This window comes from Hylobates moloch, unplaced genomic scaffold (assembly GCF_009828535.3).
Source record: "Hylobates moloch isolate HMO894 unplaced genomic scaffold, HMol_V3 SCAFFOLD_16, whole genome shotgun sequence".
NCBI classification, from domain to species: domain Eukaryota; kingdom Metazoa; phylum Chordata; class Mammalia; order Primates; family Hylobatidae; genus Hylobates; species Hylobates moloch.
In genome coordinates this window covers 3,228,071-3,251,238 of record NW_026652291.1, presented here as the reverse complement: position 1 = coordinate 3,251,238, position 23,168 = coordinate 3,228,071, and the positions used below count along the sequence as shown (strand labels likewise).

The following is a 23,168-nucleotide window of genomic DNA, read 5'->3' as shown; positions in this document are numbered from 1 at the left end:
CCTCAGCCTCCCGAGTAGCTGGGACTACAGGAGCACGCCACCACGCCCGGCTAATTTTTTTTTTGTATTTTAGTAGATATGGGATTTCACCATGTTGCCCAGGGTGGTCTCGAACTCTTGAGCTCAGGCAATCCGCCCACCTCAGCCTCCCAGAGTGCTGGGATTACAGTACAGGCAAGAGCCACTGCACCTGGCCAATGATTTTTTTTTTTTTTTGAGATGGAGTTTCGGTCTCGTTGCCCAGGCTGGAGTGCAATGGCACAATCTTGGCTCACCGCAACCTCCGCCACCGGGTTCAAGCGATTCTCCTGCCTCAGCCTCCCAAGTAGCTGGGATTACAGGCATGTGCCATGACACCTGGATCATTTTGTATTTTTAGTAGAGATGGGGGTTTCTCCATGTTGGTCAGGCTGGTCTCGAACTCCTGACCTCAGGTGATCCACCCGCCTCAGCATCCCAAAGTGCTGGGATTATAGGCGTGACCCACTGCACTGGGCCTGATTTTTTTTTTTTTTGAGATGGAGTCTTGCTGTCGCCAGGCTGAAGTGCAGTGGTGCAGTCTCGGCTCACTGCAACCTCTGCCTCCTGGGTTCAAGTGATTCTCCTGCCTCAGCCTCGCAAGTAGCTGAGACTACAGGTGCCCGCTTTTTTTTTTTTTGTTTGGGGTGGTCCGTGAATCATGAGGTCTGGCGGGTTAGTTTTTCTGCCTCAGCCTCCGGTGGTACGCCCGGCTAATTTTTTGTATTTTTAGTAGAGACGGGGTTTCACCGTGTTAGCCAGGATGGTCTCGATCTCCTGACCTCGTGATCCACCCGCCTCGGCCTCCCAAAGTGCTGGGATTACAGGCGTGAGCCACTGCACCCGGCCCCGGCTGATTTTTTTTTCAGAAATGAATTTTCACTCTGTTGCCCAGGCTGGAGTGCAGTGGTGCAATCATAGCTCATTGCAGCCTTTAACTCCCAGGCTTAAGCAATCCTCCTGCCTCAGCCTCCTGAGTAGCTGGGACTACAGGCGTGCGCCACGGTGCCTGGCTCTCCTCACATTTTACAGATGAGGAAGGTGAGGCATAAATGACGGGGTGACTTATTTGAGGTCCACAGCAAGATGCTGCTCAGGGTAGAAGCCAAGTTCTTTGATGTCCCACTTGGAAAGTCACTTAGTGGCATGTCTCTTCAATATTTCCGTGGGCTGTGTTACGGGGAAGGAAGGGAAGGGCCATTTGTCCACACGTGGAAGAAAGCATTCAAAGGGAGCAGCAGGTCTCTCCCTGCGCCTTGCAGAGATGGTCAGGAGAGACCCCAAGCAGAGAGCACGCTGCTCAGGGATAGAGCCGGGCTTGCGACCACGTGTCGCCCGGCGCTGTGCTCCTTCCAGGTCCTGCCCTGGAGGGCAGCTGTATTCTCAGAGAGCCAACCTTTCCTACAGCCCTTTTAGTGACCAGGGTCATTTCCTACCCTCACTTGATCTCAAAGCTGGGGTCGATAGGAACAGAAAGGCAGGTTTTTTAGCAGGCTGGAAATGGCCAGCAGGGGAGCAAGCCGCGGCTGCCTGGGAGCATCGGGTGGTCAGGTCAGGCTGTAGCTGTGTGCCGTAGACTCAAGGCCACTTCTCAGGAGTCCAGAGTCCCATGAAACCACCATGAGTACCCTCCTGGGATCCTGGAGATGTAGACAGCCCTCCTGAGGATCATTCATAACCACTGTCAGGTAACTGACACAACATGCTGACTCGAGTATGACCATGGTCTGGATGAGGCCCTAGTAGATATACATTTATTTTCTATCTAGAGGACACTCATGAATATCCCAACACATCTTAATTTCACCACTGTGTATGTGCTACTATGAATGGATGGTCAATGTAACTGATGTAAAAAATACCACAACAAATAAACCTTTGTTCCACTGGACAGAATTGAAGACACAGGAGGCTCTGAGAGCGGTCTCCTCAGGAATCGGCCACGTGCCTGTTGAGTGCTGCTGTGTGCCAGGCACAGGACTGACGGCAGTGAGGGGGACTCATGGGCCCAACTCTTTGGGAGCCCTGTGCCTTATCCTCTTCCAGCTTGGCCTTTGCAGAGTTCCCCAATACAGCATAGAGATAGATGTGTGCACAGCTTGCACATTACAACCCCCTTCTAATGGATGTAATCTAGGAGGCTGAGGCAGGAGGATCACTTGAGCCCAGGTGTTCAAGACCAGCCTGGGCAACTCAGTGAGACCCCATCTCTACTAAAAATAAAAATAAAAAAATTAGCCCAGTGTGGTAGTGCACACCTGTAGAGAAAAAGAAAGAAAAAAAGAAATAGACATAACCTTATTTATGAAAGAATGATACATGGAAATTTCCTTTTCTCATAAAGAACTTTGTTTTGTATACATAGTACTTTTAATTTCAAATACTCAGAATAAGAGCAGGCGTGAAGAGACATTAGAGTACAGACCGGGGGACAAGGACACCCAAATGACTCCCAGGGGTGGCTGGCTGGGGCTTCAATGAGGACACGTGGTTTCAGCATTTGTCGTGATCCCTGGCACCTGGTCCATGTTCAGTTATTATTACTTATTACTAAAGGCAAAGAAAATTCCCTCATGTTCCCTGGAAACCATGATGGGCCCTGTGGCTGCAACCCTGGTTGGGTACCCCTGGTCAGGCACCCACGGCACTGCAGCCCTGGCACCTCCCAAATGGTCACAGGAGTGGGGAGAGCTGAACCAGCAGGAGAGAAAGGAGCCAGGGCAGAGTGGATCTTTAATGCCCTCTGAGGCACTTTTTTTTTTTTTTTTGCAACAGGGTTTTGCTCTGTCGCCCAGGCTGCAGTGCAGTGGTGCAGTCGTGGCTCACTGCAGCCTCAATGTCCCAGGCTCAGGTGATCCTTCCACCTCAGCCTGCTGAGTAGTTGGGACCACAGGCATGCACATGACACCTGGTTAGTTTTTTGTATTTTTTGTAGATGCTGCCCAGGCTGGTCTCAACCTCCAGGTAGGCTCAAGCAGTCTGCTTGCCTCGGCCACCAAAGTGCTGGAATTAGAGGTGTGAGCCCGTAATGACTCATGCCTAGCCAGGTCATATTATTATCATTATTTTTTTTTTTTTTTTTTTTTGAGACAGAGTCTTGCTGTCACCAGGCTGGAGTGCAGTGGCACGATCCTGGCTCACTGCAACCTCTGCCTTCTGGGTTAAAGGGATTCTCCTGCCTCAGGCTCCTGAGTAGTGGGATTACAGGTGTGCACCACCACGCCCGGCTAATTTTTGTATTTTTAGTAGAGACGGGGTTTCACCATGTTGGCCAGGCTGGTCTTGAACTCCTGACCTCAGGTGATCCACCCACCTCCGCCTCCCAAAGTGCTGGGATTACAGGCATGAGCCAGTGCACCCAGTCTAGTTTTTATAATTTTAGTAGAGATGAGATTTCACCATGTTGGCCAGGCTGGTCTCGAACTCTTGACCTCAGGTGATCCACCCACCTCAGCCTCCCAAAGTGGTGGGATTACAGGTGTGAGTCACCACACCCAGCCAAGGTCATATTATTATTGATTACATGCAAATGCTATTCACATCTATGTGTGATACACTGATTACTTTTTAGCTTTTGTATTTCCTGAAGTTATAATTTTTTTTTTTTTTTTTTTGAGACAGCATCTTGCCCTGTTGTCCAGGCTGGAGTGCAGTTGTGCGATCTTGGTGCACTGCAACGTCTACCTCCCAGGTTCATGTGATTCTCCCACCTTGGCCTCCCTAGTAGCTGGGACTACAGGCATGTGCCACCACACCCAAATAATTTTTGTATTTTTAGTAGAGCAGGGTTTCGCCAGGTTGGCCAAGCTGGTCTTGAATTCCTGACCTCAGGTGATCACCTGCTTTTACCACCCAAAGTGTGGAATTACAGGCGTGAGCCACCAAGCCTGGCCTGAAGTCATAAATTTTAAAGGTTTTTTAGGCCATACGGGGTGGCTCACGCCTGTAATTCCAGCACTTTGGGAAGCCGAGTGCTGTTGAAACCCCATCTCCACAAAAATACAAAAATTAGCCGGGCGTGGTGGCGGGTACCTATAATCCCAGATACTCAGGAGGCTGAGGTGGAAGAATTGCTTGAATCAGGAGGCGGAGGTTGCAGTGAGCCGAGATCGTGCCATTGTACTCCAGCCTGGGCGACAGGGCCACACTCTGTCAAAAAAAATTGTTAAAGGTTTTTAAAAAATGTACTTATCATGAATTCCTCCCCCAATCCTGTTCTCTTTGATTTTGTGGCTTTCTGGCTTTTCATATTCAAATTGGCAGGATTTCTGGAGGTGGAGGGCATAACTGTATATGATTCATCCAGTAGGTTCAGCTAGATGTCTCAAATCAATCTACTTCATCGTTCCTTTCAGCTAGAAGTTGCTTGGCAGATTCATTGTTTTTGTTCATCACTTAGGTCTTTTACTTCTGATTCTCCTTAGTAGTCCTGATCCTTTCCATTAGTCTTCTGAGCAACTTGCTGCAGGGTGTCCGGGAAGTGCACCATCAGGGACGTGTGAGTTGTCCTAGAAATCCTGTGCAGGTACGAAATGCTTCAACATCTCCTCTGAAGAGCGTTTATTCTTTAAGTAGCCCCCAACATAAAAGTGACTGCCGTGGACTTGATGCCAAGGGCTCTCCCAGGCAGGTCTGGGTGAGTGACGCCTCTGGGGTCCTGCCTCTCCCAGCCCCTCTGCCTCTGCAGCTCACTGCAGTAGCCGCTTCCTCAGCATGCAGGGGAGGCTGTAGTGGACAACACCATTCCTGTCAAAGGCTGACCATGTGGTCTCCAGACTGCAAGATGCCCGAGTGCCTACTTTGATGATAGTCAGTTCTTTTTTTTTTTTTTTGAGAAGGAGTCTCGCCCTTTCACCCAGGCTAGAGTGCAGTGGCGTGATCTGGCTCACTGCAGGCTCCGCCCCCGGGGTTCACGCCATTCTCCTGCCTCAGCCTCCCGCGTAGCTGGGACTACAGGCGCCCGCCACCTCACCCGGCTAATTTTTTGTATTTTTACTAGAGACGGGGTTTCACTGTGTTAGCCAGGATGGTCTTGATCTCCTGACCTCGTGATCCGCCCGAGTTCTTTTTTTTTTTGAGATGGAGTCTCGCTCTGTTACCAGGCTGGAGTGCAGTGGCGCAATCTTGGCTCACTACAACCTCTGCCTCCTGGGTTCAAGCGATTCTCCTGCCTCAGCCTTCCGAGTAGCTGCGACTACAAGCTCCCACCACCACGCCCAGCTAATTTTTGTATTTTTAGTAGAGACGGGGTTTCACCATGTTGGCCAGGATGGTCTCAATCTCTTGACCTCGAGATCCGCCAGCCTCGGCCTCCCAAAGTGCTGGGATTACAGGTGTGAGCCACCGCATCCAGCCGCTAGTCAGATCTTAATAAATATAGCAAAGGCAGAGGAAAGAGAAATCCTAAGAAATGTTGCCTTTAAATGCTTTTGGCCAGGCACGGTGGCTCACACCTGTAATCCCAGCACTTGGGGAAGCCAAGGGGGCAGGTCACCTGAGGTCAGTAGTTCAAGACCAGCCTGACCAACGTGGTGAAACCCCATCTCACTGAAAATACAGTATTAGCTGAGTGTGGTGGCGCATGCCTGTAAAAATCAGCCAGGCATGGTGGCAGGTGCCTGTAATCCCAGCTACTTGGGAGTAGGGAGTGGGGAGAATCGCTTGAACCCAGGAGGTGGAGGCTACGGTAAGCCGAGATCGCACCACTGTGCTCCAGCCTGGGCAACAAGAGCGAGACTCTGTCTCAAAAAATAAATAAAGTTACAATAGTCTTAATAAACTTAGATAAATAGTATTTATAGTTAAATACTAAAATGACACAATTAAAAACTAAACTTGGCCAGGTGCAGTGGCTCACACCTATAATCCCAGCACTTTGGGAAGCTGAGGCAGGAGGATCACTTGAGGCCAGGAGTTCAAGGCAAGCCAGGGCAACATAGCAAGACCCCCATCTCTAAAAAGTAAACATAAAAAATTTAGCCGGACGTGGTTATGCATGCCTACAGTCCCAGCTACTCTGGAGGCTGAGGCAGGAGGATCACCTGAGCACAGGAGTTTGAGGTTGAGATTACAGTGAGCTACAATCATGCCACTGCATTCTAGCCTGGACAACAGAGCAAGACCCTGTATCTAACAACAACAACAACAACATTATTGCTGGGCTGGGCAGGGCATGACTGTAGTCTCTGAGGAGACTGAGAAGGGAGGATCCCTTGACCTCAGGAGTTTGACACTACTTGGGCCACATGGTAAGAGCCTATCTCTTATAAAAAAAACCAAAAAACTAAAACTGCTATTTATTAAGTATCACTATATACACAGTCCCACAGAATATAAACAGTTTGGGATCAGAGAACTTACAAAAAGGCAAACACAGATATAGAAACCATGTAACAAGTAATGCCACAAAAAAAGAAGAGTTTAAAGTAGGTTTTTGCAGGCCGGGCGCAGTGGCTCACGCCTGTAATCCCAGCACTTTGGGAGGGCGAGGCGGGTGGATCACGAGGTCAGGAGATGGAGACCATCTTGGCCAACGTGGTGAAACTCCGTCTCTACTAAAAATACAAAAATTAGCTGGGTGTGGCAGTGCGTGCCTGTAATCCCAACTACTCTGGAGGCTGAGGCATGAGAATTGCTTGAACCCAGGAGGCGGAGGTTGCAGTGAGCTGAGATCGTGCCACTGCACACCAGCCTGGTGACAGAGCGAGACTCCATTAAAAAAAAAAACAAAGTAGGCTTTTGCATACCTTCACATTCTCCCCACACCCTAGCTTTTGACCAGTCTCTTCAGTCTGTTTCAAAACTGTCACCTTTCCCTCATTCTAACCTAGTATGTTAACTCTGGAAATGGCTGCAAACATTGTGAAACTCGAGGATTTGTGTCAGAAGAATGCCAGGGAAGACAGTTTACACCGCTTGTCACGTCCCCAGTATGCAAACAGCAGCAACTTTTTTGTAGGTTATTTTCATTTTCATGATGTCAAACTTCATTTTAACTCCATGGGATCTTATTATTTAAGACGAAGTCCCAGTCTGTCGCCCAGGCTGGAGTGCAATGGCTCACAGCAGCCTCTGCCTTCCGGTTCAAGCGATTCTCCTGCCTCAGCCTCTCGAGTAGCTGGGATTGCAGGCACGTACCACCACGCCAGTTGATTTTTGTATTTTTAGTAGAGACAGGGTTTCATCACGTTGGCCAGGCCGGACTTGAACTATGAACCTCAACTGATCCGCCCACCTCGGCCTCCCAAAGTGCTGGGATTACAGGCGCGAGCCACCGCACCTGGCCCAAAAACTAATATAGTCTCATAAAAACTTCAACAATCAGATAGGCATAAAGTGAAAATATTAAACCAGGGATTTTCTACACAAACGTAATGTGTAAAGCATGCCTAATTTATAGAAACTAGATCACTCACTCATTCTGCTCAGAAACTCATTGATTTTACTCCGAAGCACCCATGAGTGACGGATTCCCAGGAGGGGCAGAGAAGGCTGAGCGGCACCACGTGGGGCTGGCCGCGGGTTGTGGGCATAGGCATGCCTGGAGAGGCCACAGGGCTGGTGACAAGCTCTGGCCAGAAGACCCCAAGAAGGTCTGATCCTGGGGTCTGATCCAGGCCTGCGGCACTGGGTCCTAGGCAGACTGTCTGCCTGGTGAGACGTGGAAGGAGCCAGTGTCCGCAGCTGTCTCGGGACGTCACAGAGCTCGGTGGCCTGTCTCCAGCAGCATGCTCTCCAGATGCAGCCTGCTGTCGCTCTCCACGTAGGGCTGGTGCAGCCACATGGACAAGTAGCTCAGGGTGAGGTCGGGATCCCCGGCATGTGCAAGCTCCTTGGCCACCGTGCACTTCAGGAGCAGCTCCTTCCTGTACATCTCCAAGAGCTTATGCGAAACCTCATCTGAAAGAAACGTGAGTCTCCCTTAATGGCAGTGATTCAAGAACATAGTCTCGACTCGGGAAGAACCACATTTTTAACAGCTCTTGATTAAAAACCAGAATCAGCAACAGCACTGAGGGGAAGAAGGGCCCGATGGAGGTTACCACTCCAGCTGGTGCAGATTAGTACAATTCGGTAACATGGTCAGCAGAGTGAAATAAAAAGTGTATATAGGCCAGGTGTGGTGGCCCACACCTGTAATCTCAGCACTTTGGGAGGCCCAAGTGGGTAGATCACCTGAGTTCAGGAGTTTGAGACCAGCCTGGCCAACATGGTGAATCCCTGTCTCTACTAAAACATACAAAAACTAGCCAGGTGTGGTGGCACGTGCCTGTAATCTCAGCTACTTGGGAGGCTGAGGCACGAGAATTGCTTGTGCCTGGGAGGCGGAGGCTGTAGTGAGCCAAGATTGCACCACTACACTCCAGCTTGCGTGACAGAGCGAGACTCTGTCTCAAAAAAAGTATATATAACCTTTTCTACTTGACTCTTAGGTGACCTACAGTGATTATCAGTAGGAGATTCTCCTCAAACTGACAATATTTCACTAAACACATTCCACTAGGTGATTTTACCCTTTCCTGCCTTATTTAAAAAGTCTCAGATCAACATCAAATAGCTTACCCTTGTCTTGAACTAATAAAGCTAAAAGTAACCCTTTAAGAAGTGCCTCATAGAGTTTACTGAAGCCATGGGTTTCATTTTTCCCAGTCATGTTCCATGAGGTTGGCTGCAGTGACCTCAATTTGTTTTTTAATTAAAACAAAAAACAAAAGAAAAACCTCAACAAACCAAAAAAACTCCTTTCTTCCCTTTCCCCCCTCAAAATGAGAGATTTCTGCTGCCACAGAGGAGGTGGAATTCACTCTGCCCACTGGTTTTAGAGGCCTAATAACAGCAGCTTGCTTCACGGGTCTCTATTAATATACTCTGCTGATAACCAGGTAATTAAAGCCAAGAAGAAATGTTTAAGATGCCTCTGTCTCCTTTCCTCCCGATACTTATGCACTGAATTTGAAAGCCTTGGCAGCTTCTTAAAGTACCAGATGTAAACGATACTAAATGCCCTTAATAACCTTTACCCTCCTGAAAATCAACTGAGAAGGAACTACTTACAGAAATGGGTTGTAGGCCACGTGTGGAACAGAGGGGGTCGTTTACTCTCCTCCCCATAATGGTAGTTTTCTAGTTCACAAATTCCCTTGGTAGTTGAAGACAGCTTTTCCATTTTCACCTGTATTTTGGTCTGAAAGATATTCATTTGGAATATGTAATATTATTTGAAATCTCCAGTCTCAGATTCAATAACTATAAGATTTCAAAGCTAAGAAGTGTAAGTCTATTATGATAAAAATTCCAATAACTAAACACTGCTAACTTTACATACAGCAAATTCCCAGGGGGACAAAGGTGGACAGTTGCTATGATTTCATTAATTTGAATTACTTTGGTAATAAACCCCAGATTTCCAGTCCTAGAGCAAGAAAGGTTTCCAAGTGCCATTTCACTAGGATTTCCAAACAGCACTAATGTCTTAGACCCAAAGACCTGGAGGAATCCCAAGGCAGGCTCTTGCTGCCTTTTTCTTTTTTGCGACAGGGTCTCATTCTTTGTGGCATGATCATGCCTTATGCAGCCTCAACCACCGGTACCTCAGCCTCCCAAGTAGCTGGGATCACAGGTGTGCACCACCACGCCCAGCTAATTTTTTTTAATTTGTAGAGACAGGGTCTCGTTATGTTGCCCAGGCTGGTCTCTAACTCCTGGGCTCCAGCAATCCTCCCGCCTCAGCCTCCCAAAGTGTTGGGATTATACAGGCATGTGCCACCATGCCTGGCTGGCTCTTGCTGCTTTTAAGAAGTGAGAGATAGGCCGGGCGCGGTGGCTCACGCCTGTAATCCCAGCACTTTGGGAGGCCGAGGTGGGCAGATCACGAGGTCAGGAGATCGAGACCATCCTGGCTAACATGGTGAAACCTCGTCTCTACTAAAAATACAAAAAATTAGCCAGGCATAGTGGCGGGCGCCTGTAGTCCCAGCTACTCGGGAGGCTGAGGCAGGAGAATGGTGTGAACCCGGGAGGCAGAGCTTGCAGTGAGCCGAGATTGCGCCACTGCACTCCAGCCTGGGCGACAGAGCAAGACTCCGTCTCGGGAAAAAAAAAAAAAAAAAAATCAACTTTTGGTTTTGAACATAGAATGAGAACTTATTCCCAAACCACTTTTCTTTTTCTTTTTTTTTTTTGGACAGAGTCTCACTCTGTCGCCCAGGCTGGAGTGCAGTGGCACGATCTCAGCTTACTACAACCTCTGCCTCCTGGGTTCAAGCAATTCTCTGCCTCAGCCTCCCGAGTAGCTGAAATCACAGGCACCCGCCACCATGCCCAGCTAATTTTTGTATTTTTAGTAGAGATAGGCTTTCACCATCTTGGCCAGGCTGGTCTTGGACTCCTGACCTTGTGATCCACCCGCCTCAGCCTCCCAAAGTGCTGGGATTACAGGCATGAGCCACCGCGCCCGGAATTTTTTTTTTTTTTTTTGACACAGAATCTCGCTCTGTCGCCCAGACTGGAGTGCAGTGGCTTGATCTCGACTAACTGCAACCTCCGAAAGTGATTCTTCTGCCTCAGCCTCCCAAGTAGCTGGGATTGCAGGTGTCCGCCACCACCCCTGGCTAATTTTTTGTATTTTTAGTAGAGATGGGGTTTCACTATGTTGGTTGGCCATGCTGGTCTCAAACTCCTGACCTCAGGTGATCCACCTGCCTTGGCCTCCTAGAGTGCTGGGATTACAGGCATGAGCCACTGCGCCTGGATCCCAGCTACTTGGGAAGCTGAGACAGGAGAATCACTTGAACCCAGGAGGCAGAGGTTGCGGTGGGCCGAGATCACCCCACTGCACTCCAGCTTGGGTGACAAGAGTGAAACTCCGTCTCAAAAAAAAAAAAAAAAAAAAAAAATTAACAAATGGGAGGGAGGGAACAAATCTCCTATGCAGAATAATTGCAAATAATTTATGTAGATACTGCACCCTCAAGGAGGTGGTGAATACATCCCTACCCCCTAGGTGTGGGCTACTCATAGTGACTTCCTGCCAAAGAGCACAGCATGGGAGGAGGAGAAAGAGCAACGTCACAGCAGAGGAACCTGGAAACACCGCGCAGCCAGGTGATCAAGGTCAACTTCAACAGTGGAAAGTCCAGGCTGCGCACAGTGGCTCACACCTGGAATCCCAGCACTTTGGGAGGCCGAGGTGGGAGCATTGCTTGAGCCCAGGAGTTTGAGACCAGCCCAGGCAATAGGTGACCCAAAGAAAAGTCCTGATGACAGTATGTCCAGTACGTGCCCTCGATATGACGTGATAGAAATGGCACTTTACTTCTGTGGTCCTCCTCTGAAAAAAACCCATAACCTCAGTTTAATTAGGAGAAAAACATCAGAGAAACCTCAATTGAGGGACATTCTACAAAATACCTGACCAGCATCCCTCAACATTGTCAAAGTCATCAAAAACAGGGAAGTCTGAGAAACTGTCATGGCCAAAAGGAGCCTAAGGAAACACGGGGACTCAATGTCATACAGGATCCTGAAGCCGAAAGAAGACATGATGGAAAAGCTAAGGCAGGATGCCAGGGCTCACGCCTGTGATCCCAGCCCTTTGGGAGGCCAAGGTGGGAAGATCACTTCATGTCAGGAGTTCGAGACCAGCCTGGCCAACATGAGAACCCCGTCTCTACAAACAAATTTTAAAAATTAGCCGGGCATGATGGTTCATGCTTGTAGTCCCAGCTACTCGGGAGGCTGAGGCAAGAAGATCACTTAAGCCCAGGAAGTAAAGGCTGCAGTGAGCTGTGATCATGCTACTGCATTCCACAGCGAGACCTTGTCTCCAAACAAACAAAAAGATGAAAATATAAAGATCTTAAATGTTTATGGGTAAGCTTCAGTTATCCAAGTTCAAATATGTGTAAAACCTAATTTCCTGTGCCTAGCAAAGAAATAAGGTGGTGTTATCTTCACATCTGGTGGCCAGTATGGTAGGTATTGAAATTTAGTTATTAGTTCATTAAACAAACACTTTAGTCTCTTACGTGCTGTATCAGGGATGGGCAAACTATCCCTGGAACACAGGTCAATTCTGGCCCATAGCCTGTTTCTGCATGGCCCACAAGCTAAGATGGTTTTTACATTTTTAAATGGTTGAAAATAACCAAAAGGACAATAGTGATTGTGACTCATAAAAATTATACAAAATTCTAATTTCAGTGTCCAAAGATAAAGTTTTCCTGGACGAACATAATGGCTCATGCCTGTAATCCCAGCACTCCGGGAGGCCGAGGTGGGCAGATCACTTGAGGTCAGGAGTTCAAGACCAGCCTAGCCAACGTGGCAAAGACCCGTCTCTATTAAAAATACAAAAATCAGACGGGCATGGTGACACGCACCTGTAATCCCAGTTACTCAGGACGCTGAGATGGGAGAATCGCTTGAAACTGGGAGATGGAGATTGCAGTGAGCCAAGATCACGTTACTGTACTCTAGCCTGGGCGACAGAGCAAGACTGTGTCTCAAAAAAAAAGAAAAAAGAAAAGAAAGTTTTCCTGTATGGGTGCAGTGGCTCATGCCTGTAATCCCAACACTTTGGGAGGCTGAGGTGGGTGGATCACTTGAGGCCAGGACTTCGAGACCAGCCTGGCCAACATGGTGAAACCCTATCTCTACTAAAAATACAACAATTAGCTGGGCATGGTGGCACACACCTGCGATCCCAGCTATGCGGAAGGTTGAGGCACAAGAATTGCTTGAACCCGGGAGGCGGAGGTTGCAGTGAGCCAAGATCTCGCCACTGCACTCCAGCCTCGGCGGCAGAGTGAGACCCTGTCTCAAAAACAAAAACAAAAACAAAAACAAAAAAGGCCAGGTGCAGTGGCTCATGCTTGTAATCCCAGCAGTTTGGGAGGCTGAGGCAGGCAGATCACTTGAGGTCAGGAGTTCAAGACCAGCCTGGTCAACATGGTGAAATGCTATCTCTACTAAAAATACAAAAATTAGCTCATGTGGTGGCGCAAGCCTGTAATCCCAGCTACCTGGGAGGCTAAAGCAGGAGAATCACTTGTACCTGGGAGGCAGAGTTTGCAGTGAGCCGAGATTGTGCTACTGCACTCCACCCTGGGTGACAGAGTGAGACTCCATCTCAAAAAAAAAAAAAAAACCCAAAAAACAAAGATAAAAGTTTTCATGGAACACAGCCACATCCATTTATGCATATATTGCCTATGGCTGTTTAGTCCTATGTGGCAGAGATGAGTAGCTGAGACAGAGACTGGCTGGCCCTAGAAGCCTAAAATATTTACTCTGTGGCTGGGCGTGGTGGCTCATGCCTGTAATCCCAGCCCTTTGGGAGGCCAGCAGGTGGATCACCTGAGGTCAGGAGTTTGAGACTAGCCTGATCAATATGGTGAAACCCTGTCTCAACTAAAAATACAAAAATTAGCCAGGCGTGGTGGCAGATGCCTGTAGTCCCAGCTACTCTGGAGGCTGAGACAGGAGAATCGCTTGAGCCCAGGGGGCGGAGGTTGTGGTGAGCCAAGATCGCGCCACTGCTCTCTAGCCTGGGCGACAAAGCAAAACTCCATCTCACAGAAAAAAAAAAAAGAAAAAAAAAATTTACTATGTGATGAGCCCTAAAAGTGGGTGAAATGTCCCCGGATGATGCACAGGAGGAGTGTCTAAGACAGCATCTCGGGGAACATTGAGATTTACGCGGCAGGCAGAGGAAGAGAACATCAGAGGGACTGAGAAGGAGGAAGGGATGGCCAATGGTCAAGCGAACCCCAAACAGGTCCGTCGGATTCAGCGACAGTGACCACAAGTGGCCGGCATCTTTATGTCTTACCAACCCATCCACGGTGGCCTGCAGTTCCTCACACAGCTTCTCCAGTTCCTCGTTATATTCCAGACACACCTTTTCTTCATTTTCCTTCGAGGCTGGGCTGCTGCTGTCTAGTTCTATCTTGTTTTTATTCCTAAACAAAATAGAAAATAATGTGTACAAAATTTACTCTTTAAGCTTGCCTTATTTCCTTATAATAAATTCTACAAACCTTTATATCCACATCGTTATGTGGGACATTTTGCATAAGCATTGTTCTTTCATATCATTATGATACAAATTTAGTTATTATTTATATGTGCAATGAATATGTCCATTGGTCACTCAATTTTGCACCAGAATAAGTCAGTTAAATTCAGTCACGTGACAGCTGGTTTTGGTGGCTCATGCCTGTAATCCCAACACTTTGGGGGGTGGACGCGGGAGGACTGCTTGAGTCCAGGAGTTTGAGTCTAGCCTGGGCAACATAGTGAGACCTCATCTCCACAAAAATTAAAAGTAAAAATTAGCTGGGCACGGTGGGACACACATGCGGTCCCAGCTACTTAGGAGGCTGAGGTGGGAGGATCACTTAAGCCCAGGAAGTCAAGGCTGCAGCGAGCCGTTATAGCACCACTGCACTTAGCCTGTGCGAAAGAGCAAGACTGTCTCAAAAAAAAAAAAAAAAAAAAATCAGCTGTGTGGTATCCTTGGCATAGGGCATGGTGCTGGATGTACAAAGATGAATAAGACATGGACCATTTCCTCAAAGAGTTCACAATCCAGGAATACAGGCACGCCTCATTTTATTGTGCTTCACCTTACTGAGTTTCACAGATAATGCATTTTTTACAAATTGAAGGTTTGTGGCAACCCTCTGTATGTACAGCAAGTCAATCAGCGCCATTTTGCCAATAGCATGTGCTTACTTCATGTCTCTGTATCATATTTTGGCAATTCTTAACAATATTTCAAACTTTTTCATTATATCTATGATCTGTGATTGGTAATCGTTGATATTACTAGTTTGTTTTGAGGTGTCATGAACCATGTTCATATATAACAGCGAGCTTAATGAATGAATGTTGTGTGTTCTGACTGCTCCACTGACCGGCTGCTCCCATTTCTCCCCATCTCCTTGGGCCTCCCTTTCCCTGAAATAGGAGGATATTGAAATCAAGCCAATTAATAGCCCTACATTGGCCTCTAAGTGTACAAGTGAAAGGAAGAGTTGCATATCTCTCATTTTAAATCAAAAGCTATACTTTGGCCAATTAAAGAAACAAAAAAATTAAAAGCTAGAAATGATTAAGCTTAGTGAGGAAGGCATGTCAAAAGCTGAGATAAGGGGCCAGGTGTGGTGGCTCACGCCTGTAATCCTAGCACTTTGGGAGGCCAAGGCGGGCGGATTGCCTGAGCTCAGGGATTCAAGACCACCCTGGGCAACCCGTGAAACTCTGTCTCTACTAAAATACAAAAGAAATTAGCTGGGTGTGGCGGTGTGCGCCTGTAGTCCCAGCCCATTGGGAGGCAGAGGCAGGAGAATTGCTTGAACCCGGGAGGCAGAGGTTGCAGTGAGCCAAGATTGCACCATTGCACTCCAGCCTGAGCAACAGAGTGAGACTCCGTCTCTACAAAAAAAAAAAAAAAAAAGCTAAGATAAGCTGAAAACTAGGCCTCTTGTGCCAAACAGTTGGCCAAGTTGTGAAGGCAAAGGAAAAGTTATTGAAGAAAATTAAAGGTGCTACTCCAGTGAACACGTGAAAGATGAGTGAAACACCTTAGTGCGGATATGGAGAAAGTTTGAGTGGTCTGGATGGAAGATCAAACCAGACACAGCATTCCCTTAAGTCAAAGCCTAATACACAGCAGGACCCTAACTCTCTTCAATTCTGTGAAGGCTGAGAGACATGAGGAAGTTACAGAAGAACAGTTTGAGACTAGCAGGATTTGGTTCATGAGGTTTAAGGACAAAAGCCATCTCCATAACATAAAAGTGCAAGGTGAAGCTGCAAATGCTAACGTAGAAGCTGGAGCAAGTTATCCAGAAGAAGGTGGCTACATGATACAACAGATTTCAGTGTAGATGAAACAGCCTTCTATTAGAAGAACATGCCATCCAAGACATTCACAACTACAGAGAAGTCAATGACAGGCTTCAAAGCTTCAAGAGACAGGCTGACCCTCTTATTAGGGGATATTGCAATTAGTGACTTTAAGTTGAATCCAATGCTCATTTACCATTCTTAAATTCCTAGGGTCCTTAACAATGATGTTAAATCTACTCTGCCAGTGGAAAAAGCAAGAGAACCAGAACTGGAAGTGGGGTCTGAAGATGGAACTGAATTGCTGCAATCTCATGAGAAAACTTGAACAGATGAGGAATTGTTTCTTATGGATGAGCAAAGAAGGTGGTTTCTTGAGATGGAATCTATTCCTGGGAAAGATGCTGTGCAGACTGTTGAAATGACAACAAAAGATTGAGAATATTATATAACTTAGTTGATAAGCCAGTGTGAGAGGTCTAATGTAGATAAACACTATTAAACAGCAATGAGAAAGAATAGAACCAGAATAGTGGCTCTACATTACACGGATGGCTTCCATGTTGAAAGAGAGTGAGACATGGCTGGGTGTGGTGGCTCACACCTGTAATCCCAGCATTTAGGGAGGCCGAGGTGGGCGGATCACTTGAGGTCAGGAGTTCAAGACCAGCCTGGCCAACATGGCGAAACTCCGTCTCTACTAAAAATACAAAAATTAGCCGGGCATGGTGGCAGGCACCTGTAATTCCAGCTACTCAGGAGGCTGAGGCAGGAGAATTACTTGAACCTGGCAGGCAGAGGTTGGAGTGAGCCAAGATCACGCCATTGCACTCCAGCCTGGGGGATAGAGTGAGACTCGTCTCCAAAAATAAAAAATAAAAAACAGAAAAAGAAAGTGAGATATAAAGGAAACAATAATATATGTTTTTTGTTTACGTAAAATCCAAAAATGGACGAAAAGAATTCGTGGTAGTTTTTTCCGTATCAGCTAGGTAATGTGCCAACATCATAGCAAAGTTTGAGGAAGGCATAGGTCATACATGAGCATGAAAACCCAATCATTATGCCTATGAACTACAAAAGAATCAAAGAATCTGTGGTTTTAAAAATCAGAATAGCCAGGCACGGTGGCTCACACCTGTAATCCCAGCACTTTGGGAGGCTGAGGCGGGTGGATCATGTGAGGTCAGGAGTTCGAGAGCAACCTAACATGGTGAAACCCTGTCTCTACTAAAAATACAAAAATTATCCAGGTGCGGTGACAGGCGCCTGTAATACCAGCTACTCCGGAGGCTGAGGCAGGAGAATCGCTTGAACCCGGGCAGTGGAGGTTGCAGTGAGCTGAGATCGCGCCATCGATGAGACTTTGTCTCAAAAAAAAAAAAAAAAAATATATATATATATATTATATAATATAATTTTGTATTTAAAATGTACAATACAATTTATACTTACATGTGTCATCTTACCCCTTGCTTTTTTTGCTTAATATTTTATTTTAAAATTTATTCATGTTGATATTTCCCCAGTTATTAAGGGTGAAAAACTTAGAGCATGAAAAACCAGTATGTACTTACAATAAACTGATTTTCAAGTTGGCAATATTATTTGCAGTGGTAAAACCTGCATCACTGAGGGTTTCCCACTTCAGGATTAAATTGTGCCAATCAGCCGCATTGTCCTTAATTTTTCTTGCACTGACAGATAAGACAGGTTTTCTGGGTGTTACAATTCCAAGAGTCTTTGCTGATAGGGTATAAAAGAAACAAAATTATTATCATGGAATATACAATCATAGTTGGAGGGCAAATGTCCTCATAATTTTCAACAGTAAAACTATCTGAAATGCTGTATCAACTGGACAAATAAATGTGGAAACTACAAAGTCTGAATGAATGTGAAAGTTCCTGGAAGAAGACAACATAGAATACTTTTAACATTTTAAGATTCACCAGATATAGCTGAATCCTTTTCCAGCTTAATGGCTCCACAAAGTTTTTACCTTAAGCCCTTTGTTTTCCAAAGATTGGAAACAAGGTAAAGTTGTGACTTTCTGCTAAAACTCTTCAATGGCTCACGTTACCTTCCCTACAGGATAATCTAGCCCTGACTCCTAAGTACTTCCACTATCTAGTCTCAGGCACTCTGATACTTTAAATTTGTTCAGAGTGGCATGGCTCATGAGTGTTAATCATTTCAAGACACTGAGACAACAGAGATGCAGAGTTGATCACGATGCTGCCACTGCCCCGCTTGGAAATCAGGAGGAAGTCCAAAATCCTTCCAGACCTAGCTACCCGTCCACATCAACACGTACATCAACCCACACCTTGGCCCCTGCATCAATCTCCAGCGAAAATGAACTACTGGCAGCTCTTGAAAAGCTGAGGTGCCTTTGGGCCAGGCGCGGTGGCTCACGCTTGTAATCCCAGCACTTTGGGAGGCCGTGGCGGGCGGATCACGAGGTCAGGAGATCGAGACCACGGTGAAACCCCGTCTCTACTAAAAATACAAAAAAATTAGCCGGGCGTGGTGGCGGGCGCCTGTAGTCCCAGCTACTCGGAGAGGCTGAGGGAGGAGAATGGCGTGAACCCGGGAGGCGGAGCTTGCAGTGAGCCGAGATTGCGCCACTGCACTCCAGCCTGGGCGACAGAGCGAGACTCCGTCTCAAAAAAAAAAAAAAAAAAAAAAAAGAAAAGCTGAGGTGCCTGCAGGCCTTTGCACATGTTATTTCTGCAGGAAAGCTCCTTCCTTCCTCAGGCTCACGACGCCCATCCTCCAAGATGCACCTGGATCCCACTGCCTGTAGGAAGCAACCCCCTGACCACCAAGAGCCAACTCAGGTTGTTTGTTCTCCCGCAACCCTCCTGTGCCCTCTCGCCTTCTCTACTTGGAACCCCGCAAAGGCTTCTCACGGCCCACAGAATAAAGTCCCCTTGAGGAATCCAGGACATACAACAGCTGGATGGTTTGATGCCTCAAGTCAGAAGACCACACTGCTTGCGTCTGAACCCCAGCTCTGCCACCTGTGAGATCTTGGGCAAGTTAATATATATACCTTTCAGAGAGCCTCAACATTTTCATCTGCAAAATGGGAATAAAAATGGTATCTACTTCATAGGATTGCTGAGATTAGATAATATATGTGAAGCTGTGAGGCCTGGCACATGGCAAAAACCTAGTATCTCACCTGTTAGCTCAAGGGCCTCTACTATCCAAGCTCTGCCTGCCACTTCAGCTTCACCCTTGCCCACTTGCCCTCTGTGCCTCAGAGCTGGCTCTGTACAAGTTCTGACTTTGACATGGAATGTTTTTCCTATCCGTGTGTGTCCCCACTCCCCTGCCTCATACTTAGTATCCTCACTTTTAAATATCATCTTGATTTATCATTCGTTCTTTACTTAAACAACAAATATTTGCTTACTGCCTACAATATGCCAGGCATGGGGGAATGAAGTGATTGAATGAGACAGATCAGGACCGTTTACATGGAACTTACTTTCCAAAGGGGAGGCAGATAATAAACAATTAAATGACCACGATCAGTTCAGATCACGATAAGTGTGTGTGGAAAATAAAATAGGGTCTTGTGTTAGTGTGACCCCCTGAGAAGGTGTCATTTAGGCTGAGATTTGAATGATGAAAAGCCAGAAATAGGGTAGGTCAGTAGTATGTGCCCTAATTATAAGAATGAGGTTGGTGAGTTCAAAAAACAGAAAACAAAACAAAACAAAATAAAACAAACAAGCAAACAAAAAAACCAGTGTGCTGGAATGAAATGGACAGAAAAGGACTAGTGGGTGAGGAGGTGATCACACAACTAGAACCTAATAGGCCAAGATAAGAAGTTTGGGCCCAGCGCAGTGGCTCACGCCTGTAATCCCAGCACTTTGGGAGGCCAAGGCGGGCGGATCACGAGGTCAGGAGATAGAGACCATCCTGGCTAACACAGTGAAACTCCATCTCTACTATAAAAATACAAAAAATCAGCCGGGCGTGGTGGCGGGCGCCTGTAGTCCCAGCTACTCGGGAGGCTGAGGCAGGAGACTGGCGTCAACCCGGGAGGCGGAGCTTGCAGTGAGCCCAGATCGCGCCACTGCACTCCAGCCTGGGCGACACAGCGAGACTCCGTCTCAAAAACAAAACAAAAAAAAAAACAAAACAACAACCAAAAAAAAGCAAAAAAAAAAAAAAAAAAGTTTAGACTTCTTCTAAGTATTAGCTTGGTGCAAAAGTAACAGGTTTTGCCATTACTTTTAATGGCCAAAACTGCCATTACTTTTGCAGCAACCTAATACAATGGGGAGTGAGCAATGAGCTCTGCGTAGGGCAGTGAAATTATCTGATTTAGGTTTTTAGAAAGTCATTTCCACAGAGAAGTATTCCTGGATCCCCCAGGTTGAGTTACGACTCATCACTAGATATGTGGTACATCCTATAATTCTGCTATCATGATATTCACCAGTGGAGTGTATTTTCTTGTTTAATGTCTATATTCCCTGCTAAACTGGAAATTCGACTAGGATAGGAACTATGTCTTGTTCTCTTTCAAACCTTCCACACATAGGAGGCTTTGCATAAAATGAGGTAAATGGAGGAATAGCTCTTACCACCTGTTCTATAATTGTCTAAGGGTTTTCCCCCCAACAGGAGATTCTGAGGGCAGGATCACATCTGATTCATGGTCAGCCTGACTCATACGGGGCACATATTTAGGAACCAAAAACATAACTGACTTCAAGAAACTCAAGAGCTAGTAAAGACAGACCAGTCATCAGCGTCACAGGACAGGGTAGGGTGAGGGCACAGTGGCTACGTTACTTATCTCCTCTGAGCCTCGACTCCCCATCTGCAAAATGGGGTTGACGTTACTTCATGGGACCACTGTGAGGTTCAAATGAGATGATCCACTTAAAGTACTTGGAACAGTACTCAGCAGACTGAGCACTAGGCGAAAGCCAGCTTTCATCACAAGCAGAATGTTCTGACTGAGGGCAGTTCAAAGAGGAGTTTCTGGAGGAGAGGAGCATGCAAGACTTGGCACCCAGTGAACTCTGTTCGTGCTAATTTATAGTGACAATAATTACAATTTGGGTGTCTGATCTGCTGACACTCATTTGCGTATATCGTCCCGTTCATCTGTTACTCCACATGTGAAAAAACGGAGGCTCGGCAAAACTGTGTCCCGAGCAGCCTGCAGAGGCTGCGCGGGGCCTGCGGGCTAGGCTGGGGCAAGACAGCGGACCTCCATTTAACCTCATTTAATCCGGGAAGCTCCTGAGCTTCGGGTCCAACCTGCGGCCCAAGCAGCAACATTCACAGCCACCCCACCCCGGGAAACGAACCGATCTCACGCACCTTCCATACGGTCCGCAGATATCCCTAGATGGAGACGCGAAGCCCCGCCCACCCCCGCCGGAAACGCATTGCGTCACGTCCGCCCCGCCCGCTGCCACTTGTGGCTCTGCCGCTCTAGCCCTTGGCGGAGCCAGCTGCCGCTCTTCAGTGCTGGCCCCGGTTCCGGCCCCGTTGCCCAGGGAACAAGCTCCCGGCAGCCCCCGCGGCCCGGAGTCCATCCCCGCCTCCTCCGGCCCGGCGGGGCCGACGAGTCCGGAGGGGCTGCCGCGGGAGGTGAGTCCGGCGACGCCGCAGGCGGCCCCGACGCCCCCGACGCCTGGCCCCGCGCCCCTCTTCGGCCTCCCCCGGGCCACTCTTCCCTTGCCTCAGCCCCGCAGGGTCTCCATGCCCGTCCACCCCGTCTCCCTCGCCCGCAGTCTCGCCCGCGCGGAGTGGCGGACACTAAATGCCACGACACACGGAGCGCCTGGCTCGCCGCCCGCAGAAGCCGGCGGTCCGCAGCGGGGAGCAGGGGCCACCCGCCCCTCCTCAGGCCTCCGCTGCGCGCCCCGCGCCCTCGGCCCCAGGCCCCACCCTGCATCCCGGCTGCCGGTCTGGCCGCTGTCTCTGCTCCTTCGCCTTAAGATTGACGTCGCGTTCTGTCCCCCTCTCGCAGCCCGCGTCCCTTACATCCGCCCACCGGCGCCTGGCCCCAGGCCTTGACACTCATCCAGTTGGTGTTCAGTGTTCGATGAATGGATAAGCGAATGATCCTTTCCCAATCCTATTTGAAGGCCTGGGAGGCAGAATAGGTAGTAAGTGTTAAAGGATGGGGTGTCCTGGAGTCAGAGCCGGGCAGGTCACAGCGGCCCCTTCCTAGCTCTGTGCTGGGGCAAATGCCCTACCTCACTCCGCTCCAGTTTCATCACTAGTGGAATGGAGATGAGAATAGTTTCTACCTCTGGCTTGGTAAGAGGATTAAATGGGTCAGTGCATGTAAAGTTAAGCACGGTGCCTGCCGCTGTACATTTCAGTAAAGGTGAGCCCCTGCTGTCATCTGTGCTAGCCTGCCTTCTCGCCCTCTAGTCCCTTCTGATATGTCTCTGACTTCTCATGAGTTTAGTTTCTCCTTCTCTACTTCTATTTCTCTTCCCTGCACTTTTTTTCTCCCTCTCTTTCTTATTGGGATTCAGGAATTTTATTCTGTTCTGTGACTTATGTTCCATTTGTTGGCAGAATGTGGGATACCAGCCTGGGTGCATCCTTTTCTCATCTACTGGAGTGGTCAGTTGCACTTGTTGACTGCCTCCTTGCAGCCAAGGTCTCGTAAACAGAGTTCTGGGAAATCTCCAAACCCAAATGCCAGGCATAGGTAGAATCAGGGAATGAAGCCACTGTAGCTTCTTGTGATCACCAGTGATTCCTGGTCTTTTAAGCTGCAGGACTTTGTGTTGTCTCACACCCAGCTATAATGTACCTTGATAAACCTCTGACCTTATTTTTGTTGTTCTTGTTGTTAACCTGACTTACGTCCCGTATTGGTGGTGATTTGGCCGTCGTGTGCCAGCACTGTGCCAGGCTGGCTCTAGGGATGCTATGGTGAATCAGACAGACCCGGTCACTGCCTCAGGGAGATCATGGTCTGGCCCTTGAACTTTAAAAGGGAGAACTAAGTGCAGATGTAGGGGACACACAAATTGAATTTTCAGGACTGCCTTGGAAAACCAGTGGTGGGGAAGATGGAATGAGGATAACCCTCTTCTGAAGGAGTGACTAGGAAGTAGCTTTTGTTAGGCATCAGCCGTATTACACCCACGTCTTTTTCAGTAGAAGACTGGCATCTACTGGATTTTTTTTTCCAATTTTTTCTTAAAGAAGTTACACTTAAGTTTGGGGAGAATCTCATTTCGTATTAGCCTTTGTATGAGTTGAAAAAAATGGCTACTGGAACTTAGTGGGAA

General features: G+C 47.7%; 1 protein-coding gene and 1 non-coding gene across 3 annotated transcripts; both read right to left on the bottom strand.

Moving 5' to 3' along the window:
- Positions 1-7,442: 7,442 nt before the first annotated feature.
- CINP (cyclin dependent kinase 2 interacting protein) lies at positions 7,443-21,851 on the bottom strand. Of its 2 annotated transcripts, none has more exons than XM_058429450.1 (5): positions 21,802-21,851; positions 17,448-17,616; positions 13,850-13,979; positions 9,073-9,202; positions 7,443-7,917 (listed from the first exon to the last, which is right to left on the bottom strand). In XM_058429450.1, exons 1-5 carry the CDS (start codon positions 21,806-21,808, stop codon positions 7,715-7,717), a joined length of 639 nt encoding a protein of 212 aa, XP_058285433.1. In that variant the 5' UTR covers positions 21,809-21,851; the 3' UTR covers positions 7,443-7,714. The 2 variants fall into 2 exon arrangements, with proteins under 2 accessions (XP_058285433.1, XP_031990790.1); XM_032134899.2 differs by lacking the exon at positions 21,802-21,851 and adding an exon at positions 21,229-21,292.
- Positions 16,853-16,956, bottom strand: LOC116456492 (small nucleolar RNA U13). Its single transcript, XR_004244715.1, has one exon. It is a non-coding gene; the product is annotated as a small nucleolar RNA U13 (small nucleolar RNA).
- Positions 21,852-23,168: the final 1,317 nt, after the last annotated feature.